At 54.0% G+C, this 25,493-nt stretch overlaps 2 protein-coding genes across 2 annotated transcripts in view; one reads left to right on the top strand and one right to left on the bottom strand.

Moving 5' to 3' along the window:
• Positions 1 to 19,073, top strand: part of B4GALNT3 (beta-1,4-N-acetyl-galactosaminyltransferase 3) — a 93,941-nt gene extending 74,868 nt beyond the window's left edge. The window contains exons 4-20 of the mRNA XM_028121174.1: positions 3,801 to 3,896; positions 4,379 to 4,469; positions 4,886 to 4,986; positions 5,538 to 5,605; positions 7,244 to 7,322; positions 7,449 to 7,515; positions 9,178 to 9,321; positions 10,526 to 10,635; positions 11,609 to 11,709; positions 11,965 to 12,026; positions 12,704 to 13,493; positions 14,781 to 15,100; positions 15,765 to 15,918; positions 16,169 to 16,241; positions 16,640 to 16,793; positions 17,393 to 17,519; positions 18,965 to 19,073. Coding sequence (XP_027976975.1) covers positions 3,801 to 3,896; positions 4,379 to 4,469; positions 4,886 to 4,986; positions 5,538 to 5,605; positions 7,244 to 7,322; positions 7,449 to 7,515; positions 9,178 to 9,321; positions 10,526 to 10,635; positions 11,609 to 11,709; positions 11,965 to 12,026; positions 12,704 to 13,493; positions 14,781 to 15,100; positions 15,765 to 15,918; positions 16,169 to 16,241; positions 16,640 to 16,793; positions 17,393 to 17,519; positions 18,965 to 19,073 — 2,646 coding nt within the window. The remainder of the gene's footprint in view (positions 1 to 3,800; positions 3,897 to 4,378; positions 4,470 to 4,885; positions 4,987 to 5,537; positions 5,606 to 7,243; positions 7,323 to 7,448; positions 7,516 to 9,177; positions 9,322 to 10,525; positions 10,636 to 11,608; positions 11,710 to 11,964; positions 12,027 to 12,703; positions 13,494 to 14,780; positions 15,101 to 15,764; positions 15,919 to 16,168; positions 16,242 to 16,639; positions 16,794 to 17,392; positions 17,520 to 18,964) is intronic.
• A 2,814-nt stretch (positions 19,074 to 21,887) lies between these two features.
• NINJ2 (ninjurin 2) overlaps positions 21,888 to 25,493 on the bottom strand; it is a 35,127-nt gene continuing 31,521 nt past the window's right edge. The window contains exons 2-4 of the mRNA XM_028120963.1: positions 23,510 to 23,741; positions 22,816 to 23,000; positions 21,888 to 22,286 (exon numbers count right to left, since the gene is read on the bottom strand). Of these exons, the coding sequence (XP_027976764.1) occupies positions 22,834 to 23,000; positions 23,510 to 23,741 (399 nt within the window). The 3' untranslated portion in view covers positions 21,888 to 22,286; positions 22,816 to 22,833. The remainder of the gene's footprint in view (positions 22,287 to 22,815; positions 23,001 to 23,509; positions 23,742 to 25,493) is intronic.

Below are 25,493 nucleotides of genomic sequence, written 5' to 3'. Positions count from 1 at the left end.
CTTATTCATGGCACCCCAAATCATAAAACTCTAGTTCACAAACCCCACTGATTAACAAAGCTCAATGCCAATTTATTCATTTGCATCCATTGACCAAAACACTGTCTGATGCTCAGGATGTTCCATCTGGAAAACAAAAAACAAGAAAGAAATTTGGTAAATCCAAATAAGATCAAAGCAAGTCAGCCTTTCCCTGGCTTTGGCGAGCTGCTGTCTCTTGATGAGAGGGCTGAGACCCAAAATCTTCTTCTCAGGCTTACCTTTTTTTTTCCGTGACAATTTTATTGAGATGTAAATTAAATACCACATAAGTCATTCATTTAGGGTGTGTAATTCAATAGCTTTTACTAGATTCATAGAGTTACGCACCCATAACTGTTAATTTAGAGCACTTTCATTACCATAGAAAGAAACTCCATACCCGTTAGCCATCACCCCCCCATCCCACGAGCCCTACACAAACAATAATCTACTTTTCTCTTTTTAAGGAATGCTTTTTTTTTTTTTTTTACTTTTTATGATTTTAATTAGGCTCCATGCCCAACATGGGGCTTAAACTCACGACCCTGAGATCAAGAGTCACATGCCCTCCTGACTGAGCCAGCCAGGGTGCCCAGTAGTCTACTTTTTGTCTCTCTAGCTTTGCCTGTTCTGGTCATTTCATATACATGGAATCCGACAATGTGACCATTTGTGTCTGGTTTCTTTCACTTAACATGACGTTTTCAAGGCTCGTCCATGCAGTCGCCTCTACCAGCACTTCGTTTCTTTTTATGGTTGAGTACTGTTCCATTGTGTGGCCGTACCACATTTTATTTACCCACTCTCGAGTGTACTTTCTGTGATCGGCTCCTGTGTCTCCTGGGGGCAGAGGTGACTGCTCCTGCCTTCATGCCATGTGCCCCTGACCCTTCTGCAATAGCCCCTGGCACAGGTGACACCGATTGTTAACACGTCTCTCTCCTTGGAGGACCACATCTCCTTGCATCTCTAACCGGTCCAAGGCAGACATTCGGCACTTATCGAATCAATGAAGGAACATACGGTTACGAGCTTAGCTTCTGCAAGCATTTGTTCATTAAAATAATTAAGATGTTCTGGAAACACAGAGGAGGGAAGCTATTAACTCTGGTGAGGAAGTCAGAGAAGGCTGAGCCAGCGTTTGCCAGGTGGGGGAGAAAGGAAAAGGCCCTCCCACCGGGGAGTAGTGTTTGTAAAGCCGTGGAGAGGTGAAGGAGCGGGACAAAGACAGGGAGATGGGTGTGGGTGCCGTGCAGGTGCATGACAGGGAGTGGCAGGTGAGGCTGGGAAGATAGGTCAGTTGAAAAGACCTCACATGCCAGGGTGAGGTTTTGTTCTGAAGCCTTTTGGGAGTCTCCTGAGGTTTGAAGCCGCAGAGTGACACGATCAGGTCTATGCTTTAGTAAGACAATCTTGCAGGCAGTGTGAAGAATAAGTGGAGGGAGAGAAGCTTCCCTCCAGTGAGGAGGCTCTACAGCAGGCCTGGCAAGCCCAGTGGGGCCTGGTAGAGGCAGTGTTGTGGGAATGGAAGACAGTGGACATTCCTGTCTGAGGACCCACCAGGCTGGCCTTCCCCTCCTGCATCCATACTCCCCACTTCCACAGGGTTAATTGCTGTGTGTTTTGGGGGAGTCAGTTTACCTTTCTGGGCCTCAATAATCTGACCTCTAAAATGAGAGGGTTCCAACAAGTATTTTCTCCACTACTTACGACTGGAAGTTCCAAATCCGTCATTGGCCAAATCTGGTGATAGGAGTAACCTGTGTCCTTCCCTGGGCCTTAGCCCCTGCTGGACAATGGAGAGAGTGGGCAAAGGGCAGGCTGATGAGCTGGAATCCCTCATCCCTGCCAGATACAAAATCTCCAAAACTTGGAGAGACGCAAATCCTGGTGGGGGTTGCCAGTCTGGGCCTGGGAGGAAGATGGTGCCCACTGGTCCTGCAGAGACCCCCGCCTACAGCCTGAGAGTGGATGAAGCATGGTTTGAAGGCTACTGTGATGCCGAGTGAGGGCCTAGACCTCAGAGGAGAGGGCTAGTCCTCTTCCTACACCCTCATGTCCCCTGCCTTCCATTCTCCAGAGCATCTCAAGCTACCCTTGCTGTAGCAAGCAAGGCCCTAAGTGGGAGGCAGGAGGTGGCCAGCCCAGTTCCTTCCTTTTTCCCTCCTTCCTCTGCCCAACCCCCCCCCCCGCCCCCCCCGTGGCCTCTGGCCTCCTGGCTGAATAAAACAGATTTCTCTGGTGGCATGCCCTCCCTCGGCAGTTTGCTGTGGATCTGAGCACACTGCCCTGAAAGTCTCCCGGGGGGGGTGCTTAGAAGAGGTCATTTGTAGGAGACAACTGAGTCTTGTAAACTGGATTTAAGGAATTTCCCCAGAAATAGCACAATGTCCCCATTCTTTCCTTCCAAGAAGCCTCAGCCCGCCCGCCTACCCAGCCCACATTCTCTCTCCCACCCATCCCAGCCCCCCACTCATATTCCCTGGTGCAATGGCTGCTTCCCAAGGCAGCTTTGACCAGGCCAGTGTGCCCAGGAAGTGCCAGGCTGCTGAAGGGACGGGGAGTGACAGGCTCTCTTGTGTCCTTTCTGGATCCAGCTGTGGGGTCCTGTTTCCTCAGAGGCCGCACCTTAGATCTTTGGCATTCGTGTGCAGGACTTCTCCCCTCCCAACCATCTGTCCCTCCAGATCGCTCGCTGAAGACCTTGTGCTACTTCCTTTTATCTGGGCTTCCAGTCTGGGTGTCCCTTCCTCCTCTGTTTTCCTCAGGGCAGCTCAGATTTTGATATCTGATGGGCCACAGTGGGGAGGGAAGGGCAGGGCCTGTTTGTATAGAGTAATTGAGGCCCCACCTCCCACAACCTGGAGATTAAGCTGGGGGGAGGGGGAGGAGAAAATTGCTGAGATGGGGTAATCTGAAACTCTTTGTCAGGATAAATCGGGACGGGATCCCCACGCTTCCCCTCCCCTCTCAAACGCCCAGCACTTCCACCCACTCAGAGCACTGGCTCTAAGGCCCTCTCTTCTGAAGGGGGCCCTCTGCCTCTGGCCTCCAAGCTCAGTCTCTGCCCACCAATGCCACAGCCAAGGAGGAGAGAGCATACATCCTCTGCTCCTAGCTTCCCAGGGCTGCCCAAGTCCCAGGCGCCTGGGTAGTCATGCCAGGAGAGGCCCGCGCAGAGCGGGAGAGAGGCTTCCAGCTCCTAAGGGAGCAGTCCGAGGCTGTCCTGCCGGATGGGGCCCCCAAAGACCTCCTGCAGCGCTTTCCCAGCTGCTTCCCCACAAGGGGAGCCAGAAGCATGAAGACTACTGGGTAGATAAGGTTTCACCAGCAGACAGCTGTGGAGCTTACTATTAGGCAGAAGGGGAAGGGGAGGGGAGGAGAGCAAGTCTTTAGCTCAAACCCCAGGCTGGCCCTCCTTCCAGTTCTTTCGGTCATCTCTGCCTTTCTGTCATGGCTATTACTGCCCCTTGCCTGGGGAATGCAAACCACCCCCTCCCGGCATGGAAAGAGCTGGGACTGCGCGCGCGCACAAGCATGGCCAAAAGAACAGACCCAGGCTTTAGGGCCAAGCAGTGGGGATGAGGTTGGAGAAAGAGGCCTTGGGTGTGAGGATGGGATGGGACTGAATTGGACCGTGACCTTCAGTAGTGAGAGGAACACCCGGGCTGGGGCTGCGGCGGCCCGGGCATCGTCTGTGCACCCGGCGTCCTCAAGCCGCGGGCCGGACGGGTGCCGGGGTGCTCAGACTCACCTGCTTGCTTCTCTGCCCCGTACAGTTCCGGGGCCGCGCCAACCTGCATGTGTTTGAGGACTGGTGTGGCAGTTCCATTCAGCAGCTCAGGAGGAACCTCCACTTCCCACTGTACCCCCATGTGAGTGTTTGCTGGGCGCGCCTCTTTTCCCTCCCTCGGCCCACTCCTGTGTCTCATCTCCCTCTGTCTTCTGTCTTCTTCATCTGTCCTGGCTTCTTTTCTGGTTCATTTCCTTTCCTTTATATCTTGGGTCCTCTTTTCTTCTGCCCACAGTTGTTACTCTTGCTCCCTTCCCAAGGATTCCTTTGAGTTCTCTGCCATCTTCTGCATCATTTCAGCTTCAGGCTCTCATTGTACCTCATGATATAATTTAGCCAGAACCACCACGTACATTTGGGCTGGTTGTGCACTGTACAAGGTCACATGAACAAAGAAGCAAGTGGGAGTGGAAATCCTGCCTACACTCCACTCACCAAGCCATGCCCCAGTCCCTCCTGTCTCCCTCCCCACCTTGGTCTTCCCACCAGCTCTGAGTGGACCAATTGCTTGAGTTTCCTCTTCCCTCTTCTGGGTAATGGTTTTCCTCCCCTTTCTTGGCATAGATTCGCACAACCCTGAGGAAGCTGGCCGTGTCCCCCAAATGGACCAACTATGGCCTCCGCATCTTTGGCTACCTGCACCCCTTCACCGATGGTGAGGCCGGCCCCAAAGTCCCATCCTCCTGCTTCCTGCTCCACGTTCTTTATGGTACCCAGAGAACATAAGCCTGTAGTTGAGAAGTAAGTCCACGCTAGGCTGCCTGGACCCTGTTAGTCCATCACTGGGGAGAGAGGGGAAATTTAGTCACGGTGAGGTCTCATCCAGTGGCCCCCCAGCTGCCACTTCACGCCCTGATTTGCAGAGTCTGGCACTAGCTTATCTCTCCCTGGGAGTCTTCTCTGTCTTCATGGTGTCTCCTAGGATGTGGAACCCCCACTTTACAGAGAGGGAAGCCACGGCACCAAGCCCCCTGAAGAGAATGTAATCGCTAAGACATAAAACAGGCCTTCAGCCCTTTATGCTAATGCCCTTCTTGCTCTCATCTGCAAACTCTCTCCCCCACTGCCCAGGGAAGATCCAGTTTGCCATTGCTGCAGATGACAACGCTGAGTTCTGGCTCAGCCGGGACGACCAGGTGTCAGGCCTTCAGCTGCTGGCCAGTGTGGGCAAGGTAGGGTCAACCCAGCTCCAGAACTCTTCCCCCTGGGCCCAGGAGCCAGGTCATGGAAGAGGCACCTGCCTGCATCAGGAAACCCTCATTACCATTAGTCTCTCTGGCATGACAGCCAGGGAAGAAGGCGTGAGAGAGGAGCATCCTCCCTCTCACCCCTGTCCCGTTTTACAAGGGGATAGACAGAGTGTAGACTGGGGAAGAATGAGGAGTTAGCCTGAGGCCACAGAAGGACCTCAGGAAGGTTCATCTCTGGGCCAGGACTGGGCCACGTCCCCTTTTTGGGTTCCAGCGTCCTTAGCATGGTGCCAAGGATGAACGCCGTGGAGCCTGATTGCTCGGGCCCCTTGTAGGATGGGCGGAGGTGCTTCTTGCCTGGGTTACCTGTCATTCTCCTCACCTCTCCTGTTTTCTTTCCCATCTCCCTGCTCTTCTTTTCTGCCACATGTCTCCTCCCCATTCCTTCCTTGTCTTCTTCACTCCCCACCTCCCTTCCTTCATATTGTTCATCTTCCTCCTTCCTTCTCTTCTCACTCTCCCCACACCTTTAGACTGGAAAAGAGTGGACCGCCCCTGGAGAGTTTGGGAAATTTCGGAGCCAAATTTCCAAGCCAGTGAGGTGAGTAGGGAGTCTCATGACATTCCTGTGAGCGACAGAAAAAACCCAACCTACCTCAAGTGCTGAGGTCAAACCAGGCAGGGGAGCCCAGTTGTACCTTCCCTTTTCTCCAGCCTTCCTTATCCAGAGATGCAGCATGCCTGGGCATTCGTGCATTCTGATAAATGAAGTCTTTGACTTAGAGACTATTTGGCCTATCCTTCCTCATTTTACAGATGGGGAAACTGAGGCTCAGAGAGGGGTGTGACTGGGAGAAGGTCACACAGCTATTTAGTGACACTCAGGACTGGAAAACAAAATAGATCTTTCTTCTCCCAGTCCTTGCCCTTCCCATTTGCTCCATCCCTGGAGATGTCCACAGTGGTACAGCCTGGACACTGCCCGTGCTGCGGAAAGTTCCTCATCGCTGTGATCCCTTGGGAGACTGGAGGGAGACCAGGCCTTTCCCAGCCTGTAGTGGCTGGTATTGCTTTTAACATGCTGGAAGGGGAACTTAGCCCAACCTCAGAGTGCCACCTGGTGGCCTGCACACATAAGCAAGAACATGCATTGGCTTAATGGTGATAATAGTGATGTTGGTAACAATAAGACGGTCTAGCTTGCGAACAGCGCTTGCTGTTTGCCAGTCTCTGTGGTGAGCACTTTACACGTAACTCAGCATGGCAGCTAACATCATGGACCCAGAAGCCAGACTGCCCGGGTCCAAATCCCAGCTCCACCACTTACTACCTCAGTGATTTTTGGGCGAATTACCCAAGATTTCGGTGCCTCAGGGTTCTCATCTATAACCAAGAATTAAGTGAGTTGGTATGTATAAAACCATTAGAACAACGTCTGGCACATACTAACAACTCTGTAAGGGTTACTATTACAGATGGCCAGATTTACCATAGCTCAACTTACGATGTTTCAACTTTACGATGGTGCAGAAGTGATATGCATTCAAGGGAAACTGTACTTCAAATTTTGAATTTGGATCTCTTTCCAGGCTAGCAGTTAAGGGGTACAATAGTCTCTTGTGATGCTGGGCAGTGGCCGTGAGCCTCAGTTCTCAGTCAGCTACATGACACAGGGTCAACAACCGATACAACCATTCTGTACGCATACCACCATGCTGTTTTTCACTTTCATTTAGTAACTTACATGGGATATTCAGCACTTTGTTTTAACTAGGCTTTGTGTCAGGTGATCTTGCCCAACTGTAGGCTAATGCAAGTATTCTGAGCACGTTCAAGGTGGGCCAGGCTAAGCTATGATGTTCGGGAGGTTCAGTGTATTAAATGCATTTTGACTTCCAATATTTTCAACTTAAGAGGAGTCTGTCAGAACGTAAGCCCACAAGTTGAGGAAGATCTGTATTTCCTTTGATTGTCCTGATTCTCCTGTGAAGTGTGGACTGTTAGTACCGCCATCTTACAGAAGAGAAAACTAAGGTCACACTGTGAGTAAGAGGTAGCGTGGGAACTCCAGGCCAGCATTAAAAGCAAAGCTCCTGGGATTCTGGGAGCAGAGAAAAAAAAAAAAAGACAAGGGGAGCGTGCAGATGGCAGAAGCAAGGTGGGATGGCGGAAGAGTGGGTCATGGATGGCCACAGGGCCCGAGAAGATAGCCTTCTAGGTCTCTGCTCTCTCCTGCCAGCCTGGCGGCCTCCCAGAGGTACTACTTCGAGGTGCTGCACAAACAGAACAATGAGGGCACGGATCATGTGGAAGTCGCGGTGAGAGCCCCACCTTGCCTGCCCCCCCAGCTCAGCTCGGAGCCGCACCTCACCCCTTGTCCCTTGAACTCTTTTCTAAATCCAGCTCCCTCCAAGCCTCCGCATCCACCCTCTCTCCTCTTCCAGTGGCGACGGAATGACCCTGGAGCCAAGTTCACCATTATTGACTCCCCTTCCCTGTCCCTCTTCACAAGTGAGTAGGCTCTGCCCCTCCCCTGGAGACAGAGGTGAGCTGGGGCCAACGTGTGGGGCTCAGTCCGCTGAGGGGATTTGGTAAAGGGAGGGCTGGAGGCTAAAGCTCAAGGTGCTTGGAACGTGGGTGGAAAGGGGGTCCAGAACAAGGAACAGAACTTAAAGGGACCCTAAGGTCAGAGATCTTTAACTCTCAAGGGTCAGTGACCCCTTTGAGAACCTGCCGGAAGCTTGCTGAGATCTTGCCCCAGAAGAACGCCCTTGTCCATCCACACACAATATGTTGTGTACAATTTCAGGAGCACCCAGAGACCACGAGGCTCACTCCAGATGAAACACCTCTGAGTGAGATCAGTTTCCTATTTCACAGTCGAGGGTCCCATGGTTCTTTGCAAAGCCATGACCAGAGCTGAAGAAGCTTTCTCACCTGCTTTAGATTTGCAGTAAACGAACTCTTCAGTCGTACTATGTATTGCTCATGATTTCCTATGCATCCGCAGGCCCCACTGAGAAATCACCGGCGGGCAAGTGGGGCCACGTGCGCCCGCGTGTAGGAAGAGTAGGCAGGGCCAGAGGGAGGAAGGGAAAGCTGAGTGCTGGGAGGAGACTGGGAAGGCAGTGGAAAGTGTGAGAGAGACGAGGAGGGCGGGGTGGGGCAGGCCGGGGAGGCAGCGTGGCAGTAGCAGCACAGGTAAGGGGCGGTTGATGGTGAGCGAAGCTAGAGACCACAAGGTCAAGGCAGAAGGGGCAGGTCGTGAGCTGCTAAGTTGGTGCAAGAGGAAGAAGGGAGAGCTGGAGCCCATAGATGCAATGTGAAACGAGAGGAAAGAGGCCCATAATAAACTTCAGGGAAGAAACTAGTAAGATGAGCCAGAGGTAACCAGCCCCAAGTATAGAAGGAGAGCTCCACCTGGGGCTGAAGACAGATGAATCCAGACAGCAGGGAGCAACCAGGGCAGTTAGAAAAGGGGAGGGGGAGGCCTGGCCCACTTGGAGGGGAGAATACTAGCCTGGGGGTGATGGAGGGGGCAAGGTGGCGCCCTGCCGTGGTCCACCTTGCTGGCTTGTCTGTCTGAGACGCAGCATAACCTGGAGGCTGAGACTACACTGACCAGGTTCAGATTCAGCTTTGCCACTGACCAGTTGTGTGGTCTTCGGCAAATGACTTAGATTCTCGTTGCCAAAGCTCCTAGTCTGTAAAGTAGGAATAGTCACTAAACATCTAAGGTATACAGTGCTTATGGAGATGAAGTGGTTTGATATTTATAAGATGCTTAGAACAGTGCCTGGCTGGTTATTTAGTAAGTGCTCTGTACATGTTTGTGAGATAAATGAAGCAGACTTAAATGACAGATTTCCAGCAGAGAGCAGTAACACATTTGAGGAAGTAGTGTCTTTTTCCAATTTACACAAAGTTGTGGTGTGTGGTAGCCATGAGGCTGGTAGAGTGGGTCCAAAGGAGATCAGTAGCTGAGCCCACAACTTGTGAGAGGGCAGAGCTAGAGGGGAGTGGGGTCATGCACACCCCATATACTGTCCCTGGGGGGGAGGGTACAAAAGCCTGGGCTCTGGCTCTGCCTGGCCTCTCAGAGGGGCAGGGGCCTGGGTTCTGGGTTTGCTCTAGGACCCACAGCTGCTTCTGTTCTTTCCTCCCTGGGCCCAGATGAGACAGTCCTAAGGATGGATGACGTGGGCCATATCCCTCAGACAGCAGCCAGCCATGCAGGCTCCCGAGACTCTCTTCCCAGAGAGGAGCTGCCCCTCGCAGACATGCTGCGGCCCGACCCTCGAGACACCCTCTATCGAGGTAAAGCCTTGGCTGCTCACATCTCATCCAGTCTGGGGACCATACACTGCCATGGGTGTTAGTAGAGGAGACTCCGCGGACTTGTCACTTCTACCACAGTATTCCAAAGTCAGAGAATCTCGCTTTTCCCTTAGGAGTGTAAAATATAATATGCGTACAGAAAAGTACAAAAATATTTATGTGCAGTTTTACAGTTCTACAAATCATTACACAGCAAACATTGGGTAACCACCTCCCAGGACAGGGAGTAGAACTAGAGCCCAGAAATCCTGTACATGTCCCTCCACAATCACATATATCATAGTTTTCTACTGGATCCCAACTCTTCTTTTTTTGTTTTTTTTAAAGATTTTTACTTATTTGCGAGAGAGAGAGAGGGCGCGTGCGAGAGAGAGCACAACGGGGTGAAGGGCAGAGGGAGAAACAGACTCCCCGCTAAGCAGGGAGCCGATGCGGGGCTTGATCCTGGACTCTGGGATCATGACCTGAGCTAAAGACAGATGCCCAACCGACTGGGCCACCCAGGCGCCCCTTGATCCCAGCTCTTATTCCAGTGAGAGAAATATGTTCCCACCAAAGTGTTGGAGTCTTTTTTTTTTTTAAGATTTATTTATTTATTTATTCATGGGTGGGTGGGGGAGCAGAGGGAGAAGCAGGCTCCCAAGGAGTAGGGAGCCCAATGCGGGACTCGATCCCAGGACCCTGGGATCATGACCTGAGCCGAAGGCAGATGCTTAACCATCTGAGCCACCCAGGCGCCCTAGGTGTTGGAGTCTTAAATTCTTGGGAGCATTTACATTTTAAAAGATAAGAGAGCCCCAATCCCCACAATAACTGGATGGAAATTCAGTTATTGGCCCTGAGCTAGGATGAGATTCGGTGGCCTCCTGGATGTTTCTAAACCTTTACTGAGGCTAGCCCTCTACAGCAGTCCCCATGCCATGAATCGGGGACTGCGGCCGAATCCTTGGCCTCCAAGGCTCCTTGAATGCACCCACCCCAGAAGAGTGGTGCCAGCCTTAGTTTGGCAACCTCAGCTCATGCACTTGGACTGCCCGTGGCTGCTATGAGTGAATACAAAAAGGTGCCTGCTCAGAGCAGAGGCCTTCGGCCCTCCCCCTCAGCCGAGAGCCTTTGTGCCTCGAAGCCAGCCCGTTCCAGGCTCCCGTCCCCACCCTCATCCCTCTTCCTTTACTGTCCTCAGTGCCTCTGATCCCCAAGACTCATCTCCGCCACGTCCTGCCCGATTGTCCCTATAAACCCAGCTACCTGGTGGATGGGCTCCCCCTGCAGCGCTACCAGGGACTCCGCTTTGTAAGTCTGGGGGCTGGGCAGTGGGGGCTTGCAGCCTGTGGCTGAGATAGAGGGGTGCCGGGCCTGACTCTTCCTCCTCCCCATGCCACATAGCAGCAGACAGGACGGTCTCACAGGTCCACGGGCTGGGTGAACTTGCGTTCCACGTTGCCCATGGCCCAGTGGACTGCCTTATAAACCTTGAGAAGAAATGCTCGGCTTTAGGAAGAACTCCAACTCCAGCTCTGCCACAGTGATGACGGTGATGGGAGGCGGACTGGCCTGAGGCTTCTTATACGCTCAGCTCCTTTAGCCACACACCCTGTCCTACCTGGGTTGTCCTACCGGGCGACCAGCCAGCAGTACTTCTTAAAACTCATAGATGAGGCCCTGGGGAAAGTGAACTGTGGAGGGGAGGTTAGCTCTAGAGAACCTATAGCCCAGGTGGAAACTGGAGAGGCAGAAGGCACACTATATATCCAGATCTAGAAACGATTAGGAGAGTGCTCAAGGCAGGAAGAAGTGGCCAGGAGTCATCCTCTGGGTGGAGAATGGGTGGGGTCTAACTGGGAAATTGGTTGGTGGCATTGCCTGAAGCTGTAAGGAGGGCAGGAAGCAGTGGAGTGGGTAACAAAAGGGGGGTTGTCCTAGGGCCGTGGGAGGTTGCAGGTGAAGGTTTGGAAGTGGCAGGAGGAGGAGAGAATGGTGCTGGCTGCAGCTGGGGAGAAGCAGCTAGGATGCGAGGTGAGGAGCACACTGGGAAGCTTGAGTCCGGGGTTGCATTTGGTCCAGAGAGTCCGGGAGAGGAGCCCTGAAGAGTGGAATGGAATCCCGGTCTGCGGAACAAATGTTTTCATCCGAAGCTCAGAGCAGCCCTTCTCCCATCACCGTGAGCCCTGTGTGGGCCCAGCCAGGCACAGGCTTCACCCTGGTCGGCTGATTTCTTACTGAGATCCCAGCCTCTCATTACTGCTGCTGCTTTCTTTGCCTCCAGGTGCATCTGTCCTTCGTTTACCCAAATGACTATACCCGCCTGAGCCACATGGAGACACATAATAAATGCTTCTACCAGGAAAACTCGTACTACCAGGACCAGTGAGTGACACTGAATGGGGCAAGAGAATGGCCTTACAGAGGGGCTCCGCGGGACTAGAAGGGTGGCAAATGCCCTTCCAGCCCGAGGAGTCTTGGTCTTTCCCAGGCATGCCACATGCTCACAGACACACATATACACTCCTGCCCTCCAGACTGGGGCATGACTCCATACTGCTGCTGGCCCTTCCCCCAGAGCCTCACGTGCTAGCCTGTGGGGGCCCTGGGTGCCAGTCTGCCTTTCCCGTCCTCCTGCAGGTTCAGCTTTCAGGAGTACATCAAGATTGACCAGCCTGAGAAGCAGGGGCCGGAGCATCCAGGTAACAGAGTAACAGCTGAGGCTGCCGGGCCAGGCTGGGAGGGATGAGCATGGTCTGTTTCTAGAGGAAGTTCAGACCAGGCCAGCCCTGCCCCTGAGGAGCTTAAAATCCGGACCACACAGCCCCCCCCGCCCCCACACCCAAAGGAGGAGACAGTGGTACTCCTTCCTTTTCCATCCCAGGCACATGTGGAAAGTGACACTGTTTTTAACAGTGTGCTGCAGTCAGCTGGAGGAGAGTTAGAGCCCCAGGGGAGATTGCTTGGACTGCTGGAGGGATCGCTCTCCCTGGCACGTTACTGGGGAAGTTCTTCTGAGAGAAGCACTGTCGTCCTGTGGCCTTTCTTCTAGAGGGATTAGGGCATGCCGGGGCCATTTGTTGGGCCCCGTGTGTGCCAGGCACCTGCTAGGCACTTTGGGTATTTTATATCACTCCATCTTCACGACAGCCCTAAGGAAGATGCATGATTATTCCCTTTATGCAAAAGAAGAAACTGGGGTTAGTTAGAGGTTGGTAACTTGCCCAAGGGCCCACAGTAAGCCAGTGGCAGAGCCCAGGTGCAATCCCCATCTGACACTCGTTGGGTGTCATTCATAGGATCAACCGCTGTCTTATCTATCTTGTTTGGGAAAGTTGGAAACTCTGATGTGAGGAATGGTGGTTGTTATTAACAACAGGTTTTGAGGAAAGCCTTCTAGAAGAATCCCAGTATGGAGAAGCAGCAGAGGAGACCCTTGCCTCCAATGTCCAGAACGCCAGGATGCCAGAGGGAAGACAAGTGCCTACCTTTCCCCCCGGGCAGGATGTCACTGACTACCACCTCCGGAGCCTGCGGAAGCTCCTCGCTCAGCCCCGGGAGGGTCTGCTGGCAGCGTTTTCCAAGCAGAACCCCACAGCTCCTTTCCCTGGGAGGACCAGCGATGTCCCAGTCCAGCAACCAGAGAAGAGGGAGCGAAGACCTAGCCCCGAGCCCAGCCAAGATCCACCTCACTCTGAGAAGTGGCCCCCGGGGCATCCGACGGGGCAAGTGCCTGCTGTCAAGGGGCCGAGGCTCAGTAGTGGCCGTCCCAGGAAGACACTAGGGCAGTCCCAGTGGCTGAATCAAGTTGAGACATACATCGCAGAGCAGAGAAGGGGAGACAGGATGGAGCCCGCAGCCCCCGGGAGGGGTTGGCATGGTGAGGAAGACATCGTGGTTGCTGCAGGCCAGGAAGGGCGGATGGAGGGAGAAGAGGGGGACGAAGACGAGGAAGAGGAAATGAGTGAGGTATTCGAGGACGTGCCCGCGTTTGACCCAGTGGTAAACTGGGACCAGACCTTCAGTGCTCGCAACCTTGACTTCCAAGCCCTGCGGACCGACTGGATCGATCTGAACTGTAACACGTCTGGCAACCTGCTGCTTCCAGAGCAGGAGGCTCTCGAGGTCACACGGGTCTTCCTGAAGAAGCTCAACCAGAGGAGCCGGGGGTAAGGTAAAGGGCTCTCCTGGGACCGGGGCTGGGGCACAGCAGCCAGCTGGCCTGGGGGCAGGAACCTGGGGGCTGTTGCCCGTTCCCCTGCTGCAGGCTCCCTGGACGATCACACGCCTGGGACCCCCTGTTCCTGAGAATGAGCTCTACCTGTCAGGTCTTTGTCCACCCTTGGGCAAGGTTCTGACATCCCTTGGCACCTGGCCTGGGACGTGTGTTGAGCACTGGGAAGGCTTGGTAGATGGGGTCCCCTTTCTCAGGGAAGGAGCTAGTAGTAAAGGGATAGCACAGGCAAAACTGAGACTAAAAGAGATAAGACCCCAGCGTGGGCTGGAAGGGCTAGGGCAAAAAGCAGGGCCTGACTTCTTTGTTTTCGCATTCATTCATTTAACCAATCAACATTCTTATAATTGAGATACAATTCACATAACATTCAATGTACCATTTTAGAGTGTATGGTTTTAGAGTGTACAATTTGGTGGTTTTAGGCATACTCATAATGTTGTGCAACCATCATCTGATTCCAGAACGTTTTCATCACTTTTAAAAGGACCCCCATACCTGTTAGTATTACTTCCATTTCTTCCTTCTCTAGGTCCCTAGCAACCACTGCTTGACTTTCTCCCACTATAGATTGACCTATAATAATCATTTCATGCAAATGGAGTTACATTTCGTGTAAATGTAGTATGTGGCCTTTTGTCTCTGGCTTCTTTTACTTAGCAAAGCATTTTCAAGGCTTCGCCATGTTGTAGAATGTATTGAGTGCTTCATTCCTTTGTACTGCTGTATAATATTCCATGATACTGAGTTCTAACCAATCTAACCAATTTCTCTAATAACCCATTGTGTGTTATGGACTGTGAGGGAGTAGAATATTTTATTAATGAGGGTCAGTTTCTGAAGGAAACACGTTCACCTCATATACTTAGGATCTTAGAGCTATAACAGACTTTAGAGCAGGTCAGTAGGTACATTTTTAAAGATGGAGGCAGTGAACACTAGAGATTAAACATCTGGTGGAAGCATCTTCCTTCTTTCCTCCCTCCCTCCCTCCCTCCCTTCCAGCTCTGCACCCAACGTGGGGCACAACCCTGAGATCAAGAGTCACGTGCTCTACTGACTGAGCCAGCCAGGGGCCCCTGCTGTCAGCATCTTAGCCAATGGCAACACTAGGACAAAAATCAGGGTCTCCTGACCTCTGACCTCACAGGCTTCTACGTATCATGTTACCCCCCACAGTGGGGGAAGGAGTTACTCAAGCTGCCCACCCTTTCTGCCACAGGAAGTACCAGCTACAGCGCATTGTGAATGTGGAGAAGCGCCAGGACCAGCTACGTGGAGGTCGCTACCTCCTGGAGCTTGAGCTGCTGGAACAAGGCCAGCGCCCAGTGCGGCTCTCCGAGTATGTGTCTACACGAGGCTGGCAGGGCATCGATCCAGCTGGTGGGGAAGAGGTCGAGGCCCGGAACCTGCAGGGCCTGGTTTGGGGCTCACACAACCGTCGGAGACATGTCTTGAATGTCCGGGCCCCAGAGCCCAAACTGTGTTGGCCCCAGGGCTTCTCCTGGAATCACCGAGCCGTGGTCCACTTCGTTGTGCCTGGTGAGCCTCAAGCTGAGCCCGGCCATTATTAGCAGAGTGGGGATCCAGCAGCACCCAGGTCACTGCTCACTGATGTGATCTCACGAGAACCCGTGGGAGAGGCCACTCAACAGTCGAGGACCCGAGGTCACATGGCTGAGCGTTGCGGTTGGCAGAGATGCCAACTCGAAGGCCATGTGCTCCCTGTTGCGCCAGGTTTCAGGGTGGGGGGCCATCATCGTACCGGGGTTTGCAACTGCTCTGGGGAACGAGACATAGAGTGGCTTAGCTGGTTTCTGTAGTGGGAAGGAGGAGCATGGAGCAGATGTGTGTAACCATGGGCTGGGACAGGAGAGCAAGAGTGCTAGTAGGAGGGGCAGATAATGGGGTTTGAGTGTGAGAGCACAGTCCGGTCACTCCGAGAGAACTGAGGACGAGCCCCGGTCCCAGACCTTCCCATGAGGCACTGCCCGGAGGCTCTGTGGGTGCCAGGGTGCAGAGGCCCCTTTCACGGGTCAGCTGTCCCTCTGCCTTTGGCCGCACCCTCCCCCCCCCCCCCCCGCTGCATTGCTGGTGGGTCCGCAGCGGCAGAGGTCTGCTGGGGCCCCAACTCGTGTGGGAGCTGGTAGTGGGGCTGCCTTTTTCAGTGTTACCGCTTCTTTCTTCCCGTTGCCCACTGCGGTAGTAAAGAACCAGGCGCGCTGGGTGCAGCAGTTCATCAGGGACATGGAAAAGCTATTCCGGGCCACCGGCGACCCACACTTCAATATCATCATCACTGACTACAGCAGTGAGGACATGGACATCGAGATGGCCTTAAAGAGGTCCAAGCTGCGGAGGTGAGGAGGCTCCCCGGCCAGAGCGTGGCCAGAGCCACCCGCTTTCTAGAGTCCTGGGACTGCTGGGTGCTGGGCAGAGCCCGAAGTCCCACCTGGCTTTCCTGAGTCCCGCTGTCTGGCTTTCTCCAGACGACTCACCTGCACACATCCTAGGAGCACACATCACCTTCCTCTGGGCCCGCCGGCATCCTCCAGGACCACTGCTGCCGAGCCCTCATATTCTGCCCCCTCTCCTCTCCTCTCCCTGCAGCTACCAGTATGTGAAACTGAGTGGAAACTTCGAGCGCTCGGCTGGGCTTCAGGCTGGCATAGACCTGGTGAAGGTAATAGCCTGGGAGAGGCTTGGGAGCCACGGTTACAGACTGGTTAAGAGGTGGAGACATCTGGGATGTGTGAGGTGGCCGGCTCCTCAGGGAGGAAGGAATGAGGACATGGAGGTCCTCTCTGCTGCAGGATGGATGCCAGGGTGGGGCTGAGCAAATGACCATGGAGCATTTGTCCAGAGGCCTTGCCATCCATAAAGGGTGAAGGAGAGGGGTCAGAATTCATTCTCTGACTCTGACTACTGCGCTCTGGTGCCCAGTACTGTGGAAATCTGCCCAGCAGTTTGTTTTGTGGAAGTTTGTCCATCACGTGAGTGGGAAGGAGCCTGAGGATTGTCCTTGGGAGTGGCCTGACCCTGATCTGTGGGGTCTGCTGACCCTCCTTGATGTGTCCTCAGGACCCGCACAGCATCATCTTCCTCTGTGACCTCCACATCCACTTCCCAGCTGGAGTCATCGATAGCATCCGGAAGCACTGTGTGGAGGGCAAGATGGCCTTTGCCCCCGTGGTGATGAGGCTGCATTGCGGGGCCACCCCCCAGTGGCCTGAGGGTGAGCCCTGCCTTGGGCTAGGGCGGGTAGGAAAGCCCTCTCTGGCCTTGGTTCTTCACCCCAGAGCTGGAAGCAGCCGTGTCTACCGTGGCAGCCTCCCTCTTCCCCCTGCTCCTTCTGCCCACCCAGACAGCCCACCAGAGAGGTGCCCAAGGGCTGTGCTCACAGCCACGGCAGCAGCAACGGTGAACATTTCCTCCCCACCTTCTCTTCATTCAGTCATATTTACTGTGTGCCAGATTCTGTGCCCTGTGCAGATAGAAAAATGGAAAGACAGGCCCTCTGCCTCTGGAGAGGGAAGCAGACACAGAAAGCATGCTCAGCTGTGTCCCCAGTGGCTGCCGTTGTGAGATCCTGTTGTAGGGCCTGTAGTCCCCTCCTGGTAGGATCGCAGCTTCCATCAGACCCTGACCTGAGTGCGGGGGGGGGGGGGGCTTCCACCCAGAACAGGCAGGGACTTGTTCACATGAGACAGTTTTCAGCATCAGGCACCCCGTCCCCTGTCTTTCAGAGAAGGCTCTGGGAATGCAGCCTAGCAGCCTTCGTTGCTTCCTCCTGGCCCCTGGCTCATCTCATGGGGGCTTCTTGTCTGGCCACAGGCTACTGGGAGGTGAATGGGTTTGGACTGCTCGGCATCTACAAGTCGGACCTGGACAGAATCGGCGGCATGAACACCAAGGAGTTCCGAGACCGCTGGGGCGGGGAAGACTGGGAGCTGCTGGACAGGTGACTCGGGGAGGAGGGCGTCTGAGAGGGGCGACGGAGTGAGAGCAGGGCTAGACCAGCCGAGGCCGGGCCCGCGGGGCAGCAGATTGCTGACCACTGGACTCAGAGGAAGCCCTGCCACTCACAGGGGGGTCATATTACTTGCCTGGCTGAAATGCAGTTTGTGCGTTTATTAGAAGGGGGATGATCTTGCCTCCGCCTATGTCACAGGGTTGGCCTGGAGAGCAGAGTGCATGGTGGGCTGTCAGGGTAAAGCAAAAGCCAGTGACTGTACGCATGTAAGTGCTGATGCTCTCAGCGCAAGCCCGGTGCCATGGAGAATACGATATACGGCTGCGTTCTCCCAGATCAGAGCCTTCCACCCCTGCACCGCTGCCTGGCAGGGAAGCTGAGGCTGGGGCATGGACAAGAGAGACAGATAAAGGGTCAGGAAAGACTTGGGGGCCAGCAAAAGAGACAGTGTGGGGGTCATTAAAGAGCAATAAGATATCCAGGAGGTCCTGGGGCCCTGGAAGCCCAGGAGAAGGGAGTTTCAAGGAGCAGGAAATAGTCCCTGGGAAGAAGGAGAGAGGAGAACCCAGGACAGGCCACAGACTTGGCAAGCAGTGGATGAGGGTGTTGAGGCAGGAGTGGGCAGGCCGGGAGGTGGTGGTGGTGAGGGAGGGTGGTGAGGGAGCCGGAGCTGTTGGTACAAGATTCCTCTTTCAAGAAATTTACTTTTTTTTTTTTTAAAGATTTTATTTATTTATTTGAGAGAGAGAGAATGAGAGATAGAGAGCACGAGAGGGAAGAGGGTCAGAGGGAGAAGCAGACTCCCTGCCGAGCAGGGAGCCCGATGTGGGACTCGATCCTAGGACTCCAGGATCATGACCTGAGCCGAAGGCAGTCGCTTAACCAACTGAGCCACCCAGCGCCCCAAGAAATTTACTTTTTTTAAAAAAGAAATTTGCTGCCACGAGGGGCTCCTGGCTGGCTCAGTTGAGAGAGCATGCAGCTCTTGATCTCGGGGTCGTGAGTTCGAGCCCCACATTTGGGGTTAGAGCTTTTTTAATAAGTAAAAGTTACAGAAGAAAGAAATTTGTTGCCAAGAGAAGGGGAGGGAAAGAGGGCGATAACTTGAGATTGGGGTTGAAGGGGACGGGGCAGAAGAGAGAAAGGGAGAAAGACATCGAAGGAAGAAAGGACCAGGGTCAACTGCGTATCGTTCTCCTCTCTCTAAAGACTGGCCGACTGAGGCTCTGAAAGGTGACATGCGTTACACGGTATAGGGCTGGGATTCAAACCCAGGCTGGCTGGCTCCGAAGCCCACGTTCCGTGCGCCGTGGCCTCCTCCCGTGCTCCATGGGGGTAAACAGAGGAAGACGGGGGGTGACGTAGACGTGGGAGGTGGGGTCCCCAGTTGCCTCTTATGCTTCTGTTACTTACCCTACCCCTCCCCCATGCAGGATCCTCCAAGCAGGCCTGGAAGTGGAACGGCTCTCCCTCAGGAATTTCTTCCATCACTTCCATTCCAAGCGAGGCATGTGGAACCGCCGTCAGATGAAGATGCCGTGATCCCGAGGGGCGGCCCGCTGGACTGACCGCTTCCCGCTCCCTGACTTGCACTGGCTTCCCAGTGCCCCTGCTCGCCGCTGAGGAGGAGCAGGCGGTGGCGGGGAGAAGCCATGGCTGGGCCCCGAGAGGCCTCAAAGCGAACGGCATCACTCCACCCAGAGCTGTCGCCTCACACAGACGGCTGCCAAGTCCCCTCTCTCTACTCTGGGGGCCGCTGAAGGGAGGACCTTGGGAGAGGGACGACCGGGAGGGGCCGTTCACTCAGTTGACAGAGATGGACCGGCTCCTGGCAAAGGTGGCACAGTTATGTCAAGGAAGGAAAGACCTGTTTGCATGCTCCCGACCTATCTGTGAGGTGCATTCAGCATCCCCTCCAGCTCCTCCCGGGGAGTAGTGACCACGACCTGGAAACCCTTCTCTTGGACATATTTTATTGGGGTTTTTATTTTTCTAACAGAAAACCAAAACTGTACCAGTCCAGACCCAGCCTTGACTGTGAGAGTCATGAGGATGAGAATGGAGTCATGCAGTTAGGGCATGTCCCCATCTACGTACCTCAGACCTGCTCCTGTGTAGTGCTACGTGTCCCTCGGTCCTTGACCCGGCAGCTGATTTATAACCAGAGGAGCTGGCACCGCATGGATCCGTTCTCAGCTTTATTCCCAGCCCGTGCCTTCCAGAGACACGTGTATCTCTCCCAGGGAGCCACTGAACAGCCGGCGGTGCTAACTCCAGCCTGACCGGAAGTACAGACTGGCGTCATCTTCACAGTGCCCCCGCGGGGTTGGGCAACAGCTGGCGGGCAGTGGGCTCGTCATCCCCCAGTGACTGGCGTAGAGGCGGTGCAGGACGGGCATGGTGGAGGAGGAGGGAGGGCAAGCCCCCGGCCCGGCCCACCTGTAGGCTAAAGCCTTGGGGGAGAACATGAAGCAGAGAGGAAAGAGGATGGAGATGTAAGAAAGCCTTGGGCTTAGACGGGAACAGCGGTTGCCATCCAGCAGGAAGGGAGGAAAGGGAAGTGGAAACTTAAGGCCTCACAGCCCCGCTGTCCCACAGACTTGGCCTCCTGCAGGGAGATCCCCAGCCCCATCCTGCCCGGAAGAGGAAGGGGTGTAGACAAGACAGAGGAATAAGGAACAGGGTGGGAAGGGGCAGGGCCGTGGGTTTGGGTAGGTAAGGGCATCACCCTGAGATTTCTTCCCCAATTGGAGGGGAGTGGGTCCAGGAGGAACTGGAAAGTGGAGCCATTTCAGGGAAGATAGCCCTTGCCCTTGTAGTCTCTGGCCACCCTCCCTGACACCTGATGATCGCGCACTTAATCTTGCACTAAAAATCCCCAGGTGCCTTTGGGGCTGGGGATCTTTACGCTGCCGCTGCTGAATTGACCAATGGTGCATTGGACGTTGGCTCTGGCGCTCCAGCATCCAGCGAAGGAGGGGAGCACGGGGCTCCCCGCTGTGAGGAAGCACTCACGGGGGTGCGGCAGGGCCTGGGAGGCCAGTCCCCTGAGCCCAGTCTCCATGCTGTGATAGAGTCCAAGTCACAGCATTTGGAGCTTCAGCGTCTACCCAGTGGGCCCTGCATACGCCAAGAGCACACGCTTGGCATTTAGGAGAATGGAGCCCATTGAGAACCTTCTGGGGGTTGAAGAGAACCCTTGCTCCACTCTTAAGAAATCAGGAAGGGCAAAGACTTTCCAGTTAATGGGCTGTGGCTTCTGGATTCCATACCTGCCCCTTGGGCCCTTGCTCAGGCCTACCACCTTTGGGAAAGGGCTGTAGGGAATAGGTGAGAGCTACAGTTGGCTGGCTGGGGTGCTGGCTTGCTTTCTGGGGCCACTGTCACCCTTGGCCGTGGTACTGGTAGGCCCAAGCCAATCCAAACAGCTCTGCCACCTCTATCCTCTTAATGACAGGAGCCAACCCAGCCTACCCTGCCCTGCTCATGGCTCCTCTGACCCTGGCCAGTGCCTGCCTTCGTTTGTTAAACTTCCACACCATCTGCCTTAAGGGGGAGTGCCTAGTATGGACCCTACCCTGTAGGGAAATGTGTCGGGGGGGGGGGAGGGAAATCATTAAATACAGCATCTTCTTAGAAAACAAAGTGGCTCATGTGTTTTCCTCATCTCCCATAAAGATGGGAGAGGGGTGGGCTGAGGACCTAGGTTTCGCATCTCTGTCCCTCAGTTGTCAGGCCTCTGATGGATGTGCCAAGGACCCTCCCACACCACCCTCCACCATTTACCATTCATTTGGTGCCTGCCCTGTGGGGAGCTACCTAAGGAGTTCACCGTCTGAGAGCAGACGGACATTTTCTGCTCAGCAGGTTAGTGCAGATTGGTGGTTCCAGTAGAGAAGGGTTGATGGAAGCGCTGGGGGAAGAAAGCTAGACGCAGGGCCAGGATAGTTTGGGGAGCAGTGGTAAAGTAGCAGACAATCTAAAAATCATTTCTGTTAGAGCTAGGGATGCCCGGTTGATGCTTTACAGGTACAAATTTATCTTCCTCGTTCTATTTGGCCAAGGCAAAGATCAAAATGAGTTTGTATGCCTTACACATGCCTAAGGGAAGGTGCTAATTTGAAAGCTAGGATAGGTTTATGACAGGTTCTCAAAAAGGATTGTGCATATACATGGATCAATCCAGAATTGACTAATCTGCCATTGATGTAGCAGATGGTAATTAGCTCAAGGCATATGGAGCCAAGAAAGTTGACTCAGAGCAGGACCTAGAGGAGAGGCAGTCAAGCCTTTTCCAGAACACAGCTGGAGAGGGCATCCAGAGTGCAGCCTGGATGCATAAATATTGACTCATAGTGGATTTGCAGAAAACTTTATAGATAGAGATCATTCCATTTTACAAAAAGGGAAAACTGAGGCCTGGAGCCGAGGGAATGGATAGGTCAGAGGGAAGGAATGAGGTGGATTAAGAAGTTCTGAAGCTGGGCAGGCTTGGCCTTAGGTAGACATGCCTTAAGGTGCGGGAGATGCTACCAGAAAGCAAGGTTGGCAGTACCCCAGTCTGAGCTCAGGACTCCAGACCAAGATGGGATTCATTTAGACTAGTAAAATTGCACGTCTTCATTCAGATGCTCTGGGTAGGGAGCAAGGGCATCTCCTTTGCCCTTCTCGGAGCTCTCCCAGGGGCTGTGGAAAGTGTCCATCAGCCTAGCAGAGCGGGGAGGAAAGAGGCGGAAGCTGTTCCAGACCTGGGACCTGTAGGGGAAGCAGAGAAGAGACGGTGAGGAGGGCAGGCCAGACCAGCGGTCCTCAGACTTTTACTGTGCACACAGTTCCCCTAGCAACCTTTTTCAAATGCAGGTCCCCATTCAGGAGATCTGAAGTGGGGCTGGAGAGCCCATGTTTCCTGCAACCTTCCAGTTGGTGTTGCTGCTGGTCCATGGACTGCAGTGTGAGTAGCAAGGACTGCTGGGCAGTGCCAGGGAGGTATCCCATATTGCATCTTTCCTTTTGCCAGAGGGGCAGAGCCAAGCACTAACCACACTGCCTCCCACCCATCCCAAGCTATAGAACCCCAGCCTGACTGCTGAGGAAGAGTCTCCCGTTAGCAGCAGGAGGGGCCTTCCCGGGCCCGGATCCAAGCTCTTCTCTCAGACCCCCTCCTTGCCTCAGATCTGTCTTGTCCCTGTTACTTGCAAAGATCTTGCTCCTACCCCAAACCCCCAGAGCTGGGAGAAGGGTCCCTTGGAGCCTTTGGCCCCGGGGGCCTCCCTTCCTCCCTCACCTGGGTCCCAGGCTGTGTTCAGAGAGGATTCCTTGAGGTCCTGGCAGCCAGGAAGCCCGTCTTGTGTGCCCCGAAGGCTGTAATGAAGACGTTGATGACGACCGTGATGAGGACCAGGGTGGTGGCAGCATTGTTGAGCTGGTTCAGCTGCCACTGCTTTCTCACCTCATTGAGGTTCAGCCGTGCTGTGGACGAGTGGGGGAGGGGGGTGAAGGCTCAGCGCGGGGCCACAGCCCAAAACCTCCCTCGTGCACCTCGGAGCCCCGTGTGGCAGAAGGCAAGGGAGGTGGTAGGCATCGGGCTGAGCCTTCTCCCTCACTGACCAGTGTGCCGGCATCCACACTGTACATCAAGAAATCGGGATTTGGGCATTTATACCAGGTCTTAAGAGTGGGGATACATGCTCACACAAAAGGCCATAAGGACCTCTGCTACAAGTAAGTGAAGAGAGTCATTCAGCAGGTATCGTGGAGGGACCACTATGTGGGAGACCAGGAGGTAGGACAGGGAGCCTGCTCTCACTATGTAGTTGTTGTTAGCTGGGCATTTGTAGGTGCGGAGGGCTACCACCAGGTTAGCAGACGGTTGAGAAGTTGGCATGGGCAAAAGCAGGGGGTTGGGGCTCAGGGAAGCAGTCGGGGCTTTTCTTTCCACCAGGGGCCACTGAGGCCCACTCCGGGCCTAGGGTCCTCACCGATGACCACGAGGAGGATTCCGATGACCACCTGCAGGAGCAGAGAGATGCTGATGAGGGTGACGAGGGTGGTGTAGTAATGGGAGGATGGTCCCTGCTCCAGCACTGCTTTCAGACGCGTGGCGTTGGACATGAAGAGGGCCACATCCAGCATGCTCTCTGCCACGCTTTTCTTAGTGGCATAGTGGTTCAGGTTGATGGGCTGGCTCCTCCCGGAGCTGGGGTTCCCAGGCTGTAATAGAGAAAGCGCAGGCTGACCTAGGAGGCTCCTGAAGGGAAGCAGTCGAGACTGGAAAGAGGAGAGAGCTTTTCGAGCTTTCCCTTAACCGGGTGAGGAACTGAGGGCAAGTAACACCCTCCTCAGTTTTATGGCCCGAAAGAAAAGAGTTGGACTAGAAAGCCCTTACGGACCTTTGAACTTTGAAACGATGGTATGTTGTCATTTATGTTTCCCTACAGTCTCCCACATCTATCTGAAGAAGGGTAGGGGGCGGTGGGGAGGAGTTCTCAGCTGCTTATAAGAGGTACCACCCTCATTTCATTCTCTATTTTGCCTGAGCCAGGCCTGGCCTCAGGCCTGTCAATTTTCCTCTGTGAGGAAAGCATCTCAAAGACAATAGGAGGAGCTTCGAGGCTTGGGTGGAATGGGAAAGGCATCTCTTCTCCCAAAATGATGAGGCCCCAAGGCGGGGTGCATGGCTTAGCAAATGGGTCAGGAGCTGTGTTTGGATCCCACTCAACCCCGTGGCCAAGGGCACTGAGACCACAGCCGTGCTCATCACAATGCATGTCTGGATGCGTGTATGGATGCATACAGCAATGTGTACTAGTGAAAAGCACCTCATTTAATTTGTTTTTTTTTTAATTATTATTTGGCTAGGATTTATTGACATGTAATTTACATTTGATTTGATTTTGAAAAATAAAACAAAGCTCGTATTCTCAAGCAGTCACCAACTCTGAAAGATGGAGTGACGATACAGAACACATGGAGTGGGCCTCTGGGTTGGGTGCAGAAATTTAGACCAGATGCTGCAGGCAATCTGCAGTCACTCAAGAGAACTTGGGTATGTTGTCGGAAGATTAATTTAGGAGTGGTACTCAGGATGGATTGGCCCAGGAGGGCCCAGAAGCAGGGAGACCCGTTGAAAGATTATGGTCTGATTTGGGGTTGGGATGACAAGGGACTGAACCCGAGCAAGCGAGAAAGGAGAGGAAGGGGGAGTTTTGAAAGATGTCACAGCCTGGAGGTAGGGAAACTGACCCCGCAGATGACCACAGAGGTTATCTATTGAGTGGCGGGGGTGGGGGTGGGGTGGGGGGGTGGATGGATGGATGGATGGTTGAGTGGATGGGGCAGTCCCAGAGGGTTCTGGAAGCTCCTTCTGGATGCTGGGTTTATCTGGAGCCCGCTGGCCTGGTTGATTAGGGCCAGGGATGCGAATGCCGGTGCCCGACAAAGGCCCCAAAACCACAGCCTGTGGTTCTAGCCCATTTGGTACAGGTTTGTCCTGGGTACAAGGGACACTTATTAAGTGATAGAGTCTGTGGAGCAGCCCCCAGGCTTCACCACGGTTCAAAGTGCTTCTGAGTGGGGGACGACTGTGAGCAGACTTCCCAGCCCATGGATTTTCCTGTCGGCCATACCCACCCCTCCTCTCCTTATCCCGCCCCCCACTTTGCCCAGTAGCTACAGGCATGGCACTTTCTGCTCCCTCCAAAGCCGGCTCTCAGTTCAAGATCTGAGAAACTTTGAAATTACTGCATAAGCATCAAAGGAGACCCCTTCTTTTAAAATCTGCCTATGAACAGTGGACCAAACCTGAAACCCAAGGCTCTAGTGTTGTGTTCTGAGCATTGCCCAAAAAGTGTGTGAGGGGCTGGGGGATAGAGGGGGTGGTTTACTTGGGGACACAAAGATCTTCCCAAGTTTTAACAAAAAATGCTGCTCTAAGTTTTAACAGAGCTGCTAGGCTTCTGTTGT

This window comes from Eumetopias jubatus, unplaced genomic scaffold, assembly GCF_037043125.1.
Source record: "Eumetopias jubatus isolate StellerSeaLion01/CBP00866 unplaced genomic scaffold, mEumJub1_p1.0 scaffold_8, whole genome shotgun sequence".
Lineage (NCBI taxonomy): Eukaryota > Metazoa > Chordata > Mammalia > Carnivora > Otariidae > Eumetopias > Eumetopias jubatus.
Note: the sequence above shows the minus strand (reverse complement) of the source record. Positions and strands in the feature narration are given on the sequence as shown.